Source organism: Salvelinus alpinus, chromosome 33 (genome assembly GCF_045679555.1).
Source record: "Salvelinus alpinus chromosome 33, SLU_Salpinus.1, whole genome shotgun sequence".
In the NCBI taxonomy this organism is placed as follows: Eukaryota; Metazoa; Chordata; class Actinopteri; order Salmoniformes; family Salmonidae; genus Salvelinus; species Salvelinus alpinus.
In genome coordinates, this window is record NC_092118.1 from 914,608 (window position 1) to 926,812 (window position 12,205).

At 46.5% G+C, this 12,205-nt stretch overlaps 1 protein-coding gene across 1 annotated transcript in view; it reads right to left on the reverse strand.

Moving 5' to 3' along the window:
- LOC139563184 (ALK tyrosine kinase receptor-like) overlaps positions 1 to 12,205 on the reverse strand; it is an 819,033-nt gene that overhangs the window by 569,605 nt on the left and 237,223 nt on the right. The window contains exon 2 of the mRNA XM_071381520.1: positions 11,696 to 11,806. Within this exon, the coding sequence (XP_071237621.1) occupies positions 11,696 to 11,806 (111 nt within the window). The remainder of the gene's footprint in view (positions 1 to 11,695; positions 11,807 to 12,205) is intronic.

The following is a 12,205-nucleotide window of genomic DNA, read 5'->3' on the forward strand; positions in this document are numbered from 1 at the left end:
CCTGCGGTGGAGGAATGGGTGCAGCGTTCCAAGGAGACATGGAGGGCCGTCCAGGAATCTCTCCAACAAGCCAGTGGACGGCAGAAGAGGAGCGCTGACCGCCACCGCAGTGAGGCCCCCGTGTTTGTACCGGGGGACAGGGTCTGGCTCTCGACCCGAAACCTGCCCCTCCGCTTGCCCTGCCGGAAGCTGGGTCCGCAGTGTGTAGGGCCCTTCAAAGTCCTGAGGAGAATAAACGAGGTGTGTTATCGATTACAACTCCCTTCCTATTATCGTATTAACCCCTCGTTTCATGTGTCTCTCCTCAGGCCGGTGGTAGCTGGTCCCCTACAGCAAGGTGAGGTGCCGGAGGTCCCTCCTCCCCCTCTGGACATCGGGGGGTCCCCGGCGTACACGATACGGGCCATTCTGGACTCGAGACGCCGGGTGAGGGGCCTTCAGTACCTCGTGGACTGGGAGGGGTACGGTCCGGAGGAGAGGTGCTGGGTACCGGTGGGGGACATTTTGGATCCGTCGATGCTGAGGGATTTCCATCGCCTCCATCCGGATCGCCCTGCACCTCGTCCTCCGGGTCGACCTCGAGGCCGGTGTCGGCGCGCTGCGGGAGCCGCGCGTCAGAGGGGGGGTACTGTCACGACTTCGACCGAGGCAGGCTCTCCTTCCCGTGCGGGTGGCGTTCGGCGGTCGTCGTCACCGGCCTATTAGCTGATCTTCTTCTCCCCCTCCCTATGTGGTTATTGGGTGCACCTGTGGTGTATTAGGGTTAATTAGTTGGGCTTATTAGTCAGCCGGCCCGCACGTTTCTTTGTGCGGGATTGTTTGCTTGTAAGTAGTGGTGTTGATTGTGTGCTACGTGTTTTCTGGACTGTGTTCCTTTTCCCCGTGTCTGGGGTTGGTTAGATAGTACACCCAGTGTGTTAATAGGGTGGACTAGATGGTCCGTGTTCATTAAAGAACATTTTGTATTTGGCACCTGCTGTTTCCTGCGTGTTGACTCCACACTCCGACACCCAGGCCTTACACTAACGTAACGTTAAATCAATCAGTGTGGAAACGTGATCATTACACCCAAGATTGAGCTACAACTGACTAGGCAGTTGGAAGCCTAAATCCTGCCTGATATTACTGCTGTTCCGAAAGCCATTGACATATGTTAGTCCACTGTAACCACACACACTGGGTGTGTGTGTTAAGGTTGGGCGATTGTGTACAAGCCTACATCGCCCGATTGCGCCCCATAGCGATCCTCGATAGTTGATTGCTATTGGGGGGGGGATCTTTCTTATGGCTACCCATGTATTTTCAGGGAAATCTAAAGTTCATTTGGACAGTAATACATATATTTTTTAAGGCATTCATGATTTTTGTAAATGTAATATACTAACTATTACTCGTTACAAATATGAAATGGTATTACATTTGGTGAAGAGCACATTAAGGCTCGTTTAGGACTTGAGACTTGACTTGATACTTGTCGGTCTTGACTTGAGACTTGACCCGGACTTGAGTGCTAAGACGTGAAAGTTACTTGTAAAACAATGACTTGGTCCCACCTCTGTGTGGGGGCACAGGTTAGTCGAGGTAATTGAGGAAATATGTACATGTAGGTAGAGGTAAAGTGACTATGCATAGATAATAAACAGAGAATAGCAGCAGCGTAAAAATGGGGGGGCGGAGCAATGCAAATAGTCTGGGTAGCCATTTGGTTAGCTGTTCAGGAATCTTATTGTAATGATGTACTCTGAGAGTCAGGAAGCAAGTTCAGGGAGTAAATACATGTATTAAATAAATGAACAAAACAAGAAAAACAAACAGCGAACCGACATGAAACAGGAACAATGACGACTGGGGAAGAAACCAAAGGGAGTGACATATAAAGGGCATGTAATCAAGGAGGTGATGGAGTCCAGGTGAGTGTCATTATACGCGTACCGCTGGTGACAGGTGTGCACCCTAACGAGCAGGCTGGTGACCTAGAGGCCGGAGAGGGAGCACACGTGACACTTATGGCTTGAGGGTGGAAGCTGTTAAGAAGCCTTTTGGGCCTAGAGTTGGCACATTATGCAGTGTGTGCAGCAATGCGAACACGGCAGTAGGCTATAAATGGCAGATGTTCCAAAATGCAAACAATTAGCGGGAAAACACCATTGTCAAAAGTGACCGCAAATATGATTATGCATGTAATGCATTAGAAAGGTGCCGTTTTATGGGCAAAATTATCTTCCCCAAACTTGAAACTTAAGCGCCACCTATGAATGCCAGTGAGGCTTTACAACGGTTGTAAAGCGGATTAATTTGCTTCATTTGAAGAAGTCATTTGGCCACTTTAGTTGTGATACAAACCTTGTCAAAACATAGAGGCCCATGGGCTAGGCTACATGAGTTGTGTGACTATGATTTGAAAAAGTTGCAAAAAAACGGAATGCGCTGTTTCTTGCCTTACTGCAAAAGCCAGGCATCATTCACAAGTGAAATATATATAATTGACAAGTGGTAGGTTAATATTGTCACCCATCAGACTATTCTTTATTTAATCTTATCTTTACATATACTAAATAATATATATGTGAATTTTTTATTCATTTAGAATGGACCATGATCATGCACCTGTATCGAAAGAGAGGGGGGGAAATACATGTCATCTATGCACTTAAATAGCGAATGGAGAACGCTTTTCCCATGGTTCATTTTCATGCCAGCCAGGTAGGCTATACTTCTGTTGTAAAGAGAAGCAATGTGCTTAATATTAGGTAAGTTGAGAAATAAATATAGTAGACCCAGCCTATAGAAAGCTGATGGGATCCTCCTCATTTTAATAGTGGCCATCGCTCTGTTTTCTCACGCAATTGCATAGCATATAGGAATGTTGTGCAACATGAGATCATGGAGTGTTTGATTATATTTTCAATTACATTTGCATTGATGTCAGAGTGATCAGAGGGACAATAGGGTATCCTGGAAGGATATTGACTTCCTCCCATCAGTAGAGGATACCTGGTTATTCTTTAAAAGTGCTTTCCTCACCATCTTAAATAAGCATGCCACATTCAAAAAATGTTAAACTAAGAACAGACATAGCCCTTGGTTCACTCCAGACTTGACTTCCCTTGACCAGCACAAAAACATCCTGTGGCGTACTGCATTAGCATCGAATAGCCCCAGCGATATGCAACTTTTCATGGAAGTTAGGAACCAATATACACAGGCAGATAGGAAAGCAAAGGCTAGCTTTTTCAAACAGAAATTTGTGTCCTACAGCACACACTCCAAAAGTTCTGGGACACTGTAAAGTCCATGGAGAATTAGAGCACCTCCTCCCAGCTGCCCACTGCACTGAGGCTAGGAAACACTACGATAATCGAGAATTTCAATAAGCATTTTTCTACGGCTGGCCATGCTTTCCACCTGGTTACCCCTACCCAACAGCTCTGCACACCCCACAGCAACTTGCCCAAGCCTTCCCCATTTCTCCTTCACCCAAATCCAGATAGCTGATATTCTGAAAGAGCTGCAAAATCTGGACCACGACAAATCAACTGGGCTAAACAATCTGGACCCTCTCTTTCTAAAATGATCCACCGCAATTGTTGCAACCCCTACTAGCCTGTTCAACCTCTCTTCCGTATCGTCTGAGATTGCTAAAGATTGGAAAGCGGCCGCGGTCATCCCCCTCTTCAAAGGGGTACACACTCTAGAACCAAACTGTTACAGACCTATATCTATCCTACCCTGCCTTTCTAAAGTCTTCGAAAGCCAAGTTAACAAACAGATCACCGACCATTTCGAATCTCACCGTACCTTCTCCGCTATGCAATCTGGTTTCCGAGCTGGTCATGGGTGCACCTCAGCCACACTCTAAACGATATCATAACCGTCATCGATAAAAGACAATACTGTGCAGCTGTCTTCATTGACCTGGCCAAGGCTTTCAACTCTGTCAACAACCACATTCTTATCGGCAGACTCAACAGCCTTGGTTTCTCAAATGACTGCCTCGCCTGGTTCACCAACTACTTCTCAGATAGAGTTCATTGTGTCAAATTGGAGGGCCTGTTGTCCGGACATCTGGCCGTCTCTATGGTGGAGCCACAGTGTTTAATTCTTGGGCTGACTCTTTCTCTGTATACATCAATGATGTCGCTCTTGCTGCTGGTGATTCTCTGATCCACCTTGTAGTATCCTTAAAGGCTTCTTAGAGTTACGAATCATGAGACTTAAGTACAGTTTAGTATTTAATTGTAACTTAGAATTACATTCTCTAATGCACCTGGCTTAAACTACCTGAAGCTTTCTTAATCATAGTTATAAAGGCAGACATAGGAAATAGCTACGGATAGCAGGAAGCAAACCCCCGTCTTGAGTCAATACTGCCATCTATTGGTAAACATAAATATACCAGGTTACTACATTCACCCCTTTAAAGCTAATAACCCAACTTAATTCCTTTCTGAGCTATGTTATTTTCTTTATTTTTTTATTATCTCCTTTAGGACTGAAAAAGTCTGGCGGACGTCTCTCTCTAATAGAGCGTTGAAGAGGTGGTGTAGCTGGTGCCACCAGATCTTCACCCCTTGATGGTGAAACAAAGTCCCTTTGTGGAGACTTCACAGGAGGAGGTCGTCCCGGACTGGTGGTCTCAGGAAGTTGAGCATTGTTGGTCTCAGGTTGTTTGTCCAACTGCAACTCTGGGGAACGTTCCAATGTCCTGTCCTGCTCGTTTAAGAATTGATCCAGATCTCCGGATGTAACTGGAATTCGAGCTCGGATCTGATCCACGTGTCTCCTTAGTCTTTGTCCACTTCCGATGATCACAGTATAATATACTGGTCCTGAGCAATCCTCAATGGTAGCTGGAATCCATTTAGAACCAAACTCATAGTTTATTGTATAGACATCATCTCCAGGTGAGAAACTTCTGAGTTTGGCTCGGGTGTCATGATTACATTTTTGATTCCATTGCTTTTGTTATATTTTCATTTTCAGGTCTGGTCTGATGAGATCCAAGGTTTACCTTAACCTCCTTGACATCAACATTTCTGCAGGTAACAACCCCGTTGTAGCTTGAGGAGTAATCCTGTAGCTAAACAAGAATCTTGACACCTTTGTTTCAATGCTGGGCCCTTGAATCTTCCTCATCCCCTCCTTCAAGGTCTGAACTGCACGTTCTGCTAATCCGTTTGAAGATGGGTGAAAAGGGGCCAACGTTACGTGGTGAATTTAGTGCTTGTAAGACAAGTAGCATTGTCGCTAACCAACATTTGAGGCAATCCCATAACACTGAAGCTTTGTCTCAACTTCTCAATCATAGCGTACGATGTTGACGTGTTCATGGGGTAAACATCCATCAACTTTGAATGAGAATCAATCAGCACAAGGAACATTTTTACTAGGAAAGGTCCAGCGTAGTCCACATATAGTCGTGTCCATGGTTTTTCTGGCCATTCCCATGGATGTAATGGCGCGGGGTGGTGGGGGTGACTTCCTGTTACTCTGACAATCTGCACACCGGATAACCTCATTTTCCACACCGTGGTCCATCTTTGGCCACCAGACATATGACCTCGCTAGGCTTTTCATTCTCGACATACCTGGATGCGATTGATGCAACATATTCAGTAGCAAACCCCGCCCTTGTGGTGGGATAAGTACTCTTGAACCCCACAGAACACATCCATCTCGAACACTCAATGCCAAGCGACGAGTGTAGTAAGGCATGATCTGAGCCTCGGTCACTGTATTCCATCCTCATCGCCAAATATGTAGTATCCTTAAAGGCTTCTTAGAGTTACGACTCATGAGACTTAAGTACGGTTTAGTATTTAATTGTAACGTAGAATTACATTCTCTAATGCACCTGGCTTAAACTACCTGAAGCTTTCTTAATCATAGTTATATAGGCAGACATAGGAAATAGCTATGGATAGTGGTAAGCAAACCCCCATCTTGAGTCAATACTGCCATCTATTGGTAAACATAAATATACCAGGTTACTACACACCTCTACGCAGATGACACAAATCTGTATACTTCTGGCACTTCTTTGGACACTGTGGTAACAAACCTCCAGACCAGCTTCAATGCCATACAACACTCCTTCCGTGGCCTCCAACTGCTCTTAAATGCAAGTAAAACTAAATGCAACCGATGTTTGCCTGCACCCACCCGCCCGTCTAGCATCACTACACTGGACAGTTCTGACTTAGAATATGTGGACAACTACAAATACCTAGGTGTCTGGTTAGACTGTACACTCTCCTTCCAGACTCACATTAAGCATTTCCAATCCAAAATGAAATCTAGAATCGGCTTCCTATTTCACTCATGCTGCCAAACATACCCTCATAAAACTAATATTCCACTAATCTCATTGCAACTCCCCTCCAAGTCTCCGACCACTACCTTGTATCCTTTTCCCTCTCGCTCTCATCCAACACTTCCCACACTGCCCCTACTCGGATGGTATCGCGCCGTCCCAACCTTCGCTCTCTCTCCCCCGCTACTCTCTCCCATCCTATCATCTCTTCCCTCTGCTCAAACCGTCTCCAACCTATCTCCTGATTCTGCCTCCTCAACCCTCCTCTCCTCCCTTTCTGCATCCTTTGACTCTCTATGTCCCCTATCCTCCAGGCCGGCTCGGTCCTCCCCTCCTGCTCCGTGGCTCGACGACTCATTGCGAGCTCACAGAACAGGGCTCCGGGCAGCCGAGCGGAAATGGAGGAAAACTCGCCTCCCTGCGGACCTGGCATCCTTTCACTCCCTCCTCTCTACATTCTCCTCTTCTGTCTCTGCTGCTAAAGCCAATTTCTACCACTCTAAATTCCAAGCATCTGCCTCTAACCCTAGGAAGCTCTTTGCCACCTTCTCCTCCCTCCTGAATCCTCCTCCCCCTCCTCCCCCCTCCTCCCTCTCTGCTGATGACTTCGTCAACCATTTTGAAAAGAAGGTCGACGACATCCGATCCTCGTTTGCTAAGTCAAACGACACCGCTGGTTCTGCTCACACTGCCCTACCCTGTGCTTTGACCTCTTTCTCCCCTCTCTCTCCAGATGAAATCTCGCGTCTTGTGACGGCCGGCCGCCCAACAACCTGCCCGCTTGACCCTATCCCCTCCTCTCTTCTCCAGACCATTTCCGGAGACCTTCTCCCTTACCTCACCTCGCTCATCAACTCATCCTTGACAGCTGGCTACGTCCATTCCGTCTTCAAGAGAGCGAGAGTTGCACCCCTTCTGAAAAAACCTACACTCGATCCCTCCGATGTCAACAACTACAGACCAGTATCCCTTCTTTCTTTTCTCTCCAAAACTCTTGAACGTGCCGTCCTTGGCCAGCTCTCCTGCTATCTCTCTCAGAATGACCTTCTTGATCCAAATCAGTCAGGTTTCAAGACTAGTCATTCAACTGAGACTGCTCTTCTCTGTGTCACGGAGGCGCTCCGCACTGCTAAAGCTAACTCTCTCTCCTCTGCTCTCATCCTTCTAGACCTATCGGCTGCCTTTGATACTGTGAACCATTAGATCCTCCTCTCCACCCTCTCCGAGCTGGGCATCTCCGGCGCGGCCCACGCTTGGATTGCGTCCTACCTGACAGGTCGCTCCTACCAGGTGGCGTGGCGAGAATCTGTCTCCGCACCACGTGCTCTCACCACTGGTGTCCCCCAGGGCTCTGTTCTAGGCCCTCTCCTATTCTCGCTATACACCAAGTCACTTGGCTCTGTCATATCCTCACATGGTCTCTCCTATCATTGCTATGCAGACGACACACAATTAATCTTCTCCTTTCCCCCCTCTGATAACCAGGTGGTGAATCGCATCTCTGCATGTCTGGCAGACATATCAGTGTGGATGACGGATCACCACCTCAAGCTGAACCTCGGCAAGACGGAGCTGCTCTTCCTCCCGGGGAAGGACTGCCCGTTCCATGATCTCGCCATCACGGTTGACAACTCCATTGTGTCCTCCTCCCAGAGTGCTAAGAACCTTGGCGTGATCCTGGACAACACCCTGTCGTTCTCAACTAACATCAAGGCGGTGACCCGTTCCTGTAGGTTCATGCTCTACAACATTCGCAGAGTACGACCCTGCCTCACGCAGGAAGCGGCGCAGGTCCTAATCCAGGCACTTGTCATCTCCCGTCTGGATTACTGCAACTCGCTGTTGGCTGGGCTCCCTGCCTGTGCCATTAAACCCCTACAACTCATCCAGAACGCCGCAGCCCGTCTGGTGTTCAACTTTCCCAAGTTCTCTCACGTCACCCCGCTCCTCCGCTCTCTCCACTGGCTTCCAGTTGAAGCTCGCATCCGCTACAAGACCATGGTGCTTGCCTACGGAGCTGTGAGGGGAACGGCACCTCCGTACCTTCAGGCTCTGATCAGGCCCTACACCCAAACAAGGGCACTGCGTTCATCCACCTCTGGCCTGCTCGCCTCCCTACCTCTGAGGAAGTACAGTTCCCGCTCAGCCCAGTCAAAACTGTTCGCTGCTCTGGCACCCCAATGGTGGAACAAACTCCCTCACGACGCCAGGTCAGCGGAGTCAATCACCACCTTCCGGAGACACCTGAAACCCCACCTCTTTAAGGAATACCTAGGATAGGATAAAGTAAATCCTTCTAACCCCCCCCCTTAAAAGAGTTAGATGCACTATTGTAAAGTGGTTGTTCCACTGGATATCATAAGGTGAATGCACCAATTTGTAAGTCGCTCTGGATAAGAGCGTCTGCTAAATGACTTAAATGTAAATGTAATAAAACTGACTCCTACCAATCCTTGACTTCGGCAATGTCATTTACAAAATAGCCTCCAACACTCTACTCGGCAAATAGGATGTTGTCTATCACAGTGCCATCCATTTTGTCACCAAAGCCACATATACTACCCCCCACTGTGACCTGTATGCTCTCGTTGGCTGGCCCTTGCTTCATATTTGTCGCCAAACCCACTAGCTCCAGGTCATCTATGTCTTTGCTAGGTAAAGCCCTGCCTTATCTCAGCTGACTTGTCACCATAGCAGCACCTACCCATAGCACGTGCTCCAGCAGGTATATTTCACTGGTCATCCCCAAAGCCAACTCCTGCTTTGGCCGCCTTTCCTTCCAGTTCTCCGCTGCCAATGACTGGAACAAATTTCAAAAATCACTGAAGCTGGAGTCTTATATCTCCCTCACTAACTTTAAGCATCAGCTGTCAGAGCAGCTTACCGATCATTGCACAGCCCATCTGTAAATAGCACACCCAACTAACTCATCCCCATATTTTTATCAATTTTTTGTTCCTTTGCACCCCAATATCTCTACTTGCACATTCATCTTCTGCACATCTACAATTCCAGTGTGTAATTGCTATATTGTAATTAATTCGCCACCATGTCCTATTTATTGGCCCATGGCCTATTTATTGGCCATCTTCTGCACAGCTAATAATCCAGTGTTTAATTGCTAATGTAACGGATTGCCTCTTCGTCTGAGGAGGAGTAGCAAGGATCGGACCAATGTGCAGCGTGGTAAGTGTCCATAATGAGATATTTAATAATAATTCAACTGAACAAAATTACAAACAAACAACCGAAACAGTCAAGTATGGTGCAAACACTAACACAGGAAACAAACATGGATGGGGAGCTTTGCTGCACAGCTATTTTCAGGTCTCTCCAGAGATGTTTGATCGAGTTCAAGTCCAGGCTCTGGCTGGGCCACTCAAGGACATTCAGAGACTTGTCCTGAAGCCACTCATGCGTTTTCTTGGCTGTGTGCTTAGGGTCGTTGTCCTGTTGGAAGGTGAACCTTCGCCCAGTCTGAGGACCTGAGTGCTCTGGAGCACGTTTTCATCAAGGATATCTCTGTACTTTGCCCATTCATCTTTGTCTTGAGCGTAACTAGTCTCCCAGTCCCAGCCACTGAAAAACATCCCCATAGCATGATGCTGCCACCACCGTGCTTCACCATAGGGATGATGCCAGCTTTCCTCCAGACATGATGCTTGGCATTCAGGCCAAAGAATTCAATCTTGGTTTCATCAGACCAGATAATCTTGTTTCTCATGGTCTGAGAGTCTTTATGGGCCTTTTGGCAAACTCCAAGTGGGCTGTCCTGTGCCTTTAACTGAGGAGTGGCTTCCTTCTTGCCAGTCTACCATAAAGGCCTGATTGGTGTCATGCTGCAGAAATGGTTGTCCTTCTGGAAGGTTCTCCCATCTCCACAGAGGAACTCTAGAGCTCTGTCAGAGTGACCATAGGGTACTTGGTCACCTCCCTGACCAAGAATCTGATGGGAAGCCAGCTCTAGGAAGAGTCTTGGTGGTTCCATTTAAGAATGATGGAGGCCACTGTGTTCTTGGGGACCTTCAATTCTGCAGAAATCTTTTGGTACCCTTCCCCAGATCTGTGCCGACACAATGCTGTCTGGGAGCTTTACGGCCAATTCCAGCGACCTCATGGCTTGGTTTTTGCTCTGACATGCACGGTCAACTATGGGGCAGTATATAGATAGGTTTGTGTCTTTCTAAATCATGTCCAATCAATATAATTTACCACAGGTAGACTGCAATCAAGTTGTAGTTACTCAGACTGCTGAGTAACTTTTTTTATTTAATCCATTTTAGAATAAGGCTTTAACGTAACAAAATGTGAAAAAAGTCAAGGGGTCTAAAGACTTTCCGAAAGGCAGTGTATATACTCAAAACTCAATAACTGTAACTAATACCTCAATAAATGAAAACACATAGGTTTTTGTATCTAAAATGGCCTTGAACACCACACATGATATGTAGGTAGCAAGGACTTATCTGCCTCACACACTCCTCCAACTGCAGTTGCATTTCACTGGTCTGAAACAATATAAAATAGTTTTACAGTCATTTAAAATAAATGGATATCTTTGATGTAGACAATTATTGGTGCCGCAGAGGCCTAAAGTCCTGAGAGAAAGCAATTAGTTGACTTATTCTCGACTTACTGTATGTTTATTAAATATGTAATATCTGTCCTTGTGTTGCCTTGCAGCACCAATGGACTTGATGATTTAGCATACAGAAATAAACAAGCACTCGCAAGATTACTTCTGAATGCCTGGATAATTTGAAATAAGATTTGGTAAGAATCGACATTTAATGAAGCTTCATTACTTTGGCATTACTGTGTAGTCTTGACATCAGCCAAGTTTCATGAAAGACCACTTTTCAAAAGAATTGCTCATTTTCTTTGACAACACAAGACTAATAAATATTCAATGAATAGTAATTGAACAAAATCCACTCTTGCTCAAGGTCGTCTTTGGATATCTCTTTCATGATTTGCTTCTTTCATCATCTGTTTCTTCCCATATACTGTATAGTTTGCACTTGGGTTTTAGTAACACTTGAAATTCAGTTACACTTCAATAAAACTTGTTTCAGAGTATTTCACTGTATCAGACACACTTGAAACACAGTAAGACTTTTTTCAGTAACACTTGCCCGTTTCAGTGGAAATTCAGTGACCTCAACAAAGACCATCCCGGATGCTGCTAACTTTAAAGCATGGCAGGGATGGTGAAAAGCAAAAGTGACGAGACGGAGGGCGAATGAGGCAGGGACGCTTATGGGTGTTGATGGAGAGCTAACGCAACGCGTCACATCACATAAAGAGAGTGCCATCTCTCCTGGCCGCAGGACGCTGGGGCCGGTCTGTTTAGCTGAGAGGCTCTGATAACAAGACTCTCACCTGACGTCGGTGCCATGTCCTTGGGGGAGTTCAGCTCATCCTGGGCCATCCAGGAGAAGTTCCAGTAACCTCGGGGGACGCCCAGTCCGGATCGACCTGCCAGCGGCTCCCCTGGAGGAAAGAGTAGAAGACATGGTCACAGTAATGCAACACATCAAACAAATAATTCCTTTAAAGGAGAACGGAATAAAGTTCAATGTTCGTATTCGTTGTTTATTCAGATACACATAATGAGAGGGGGACAGGTGAGAGAGGGATAAATAGTTGAAAGAGGTTGATCAAGGAATCAAATGCTGATTCCCCAGGGGCCATGTGGGCCAACCTTTTATTATTTAAACGAGTAGAGTAGAGATAGAGAGGAAAGATAGAGGATATGTGCTGAAATATTGTAGCAGTGGGCCAGAGGAAGTGGCTTAGACCGCTAGACCACCCCAGTCCGCAACTTCTGGCACTTTTTATGTGTATTTATACATAATCCAGTAATGATCATCCCGTGGTGTGCCTGCATGC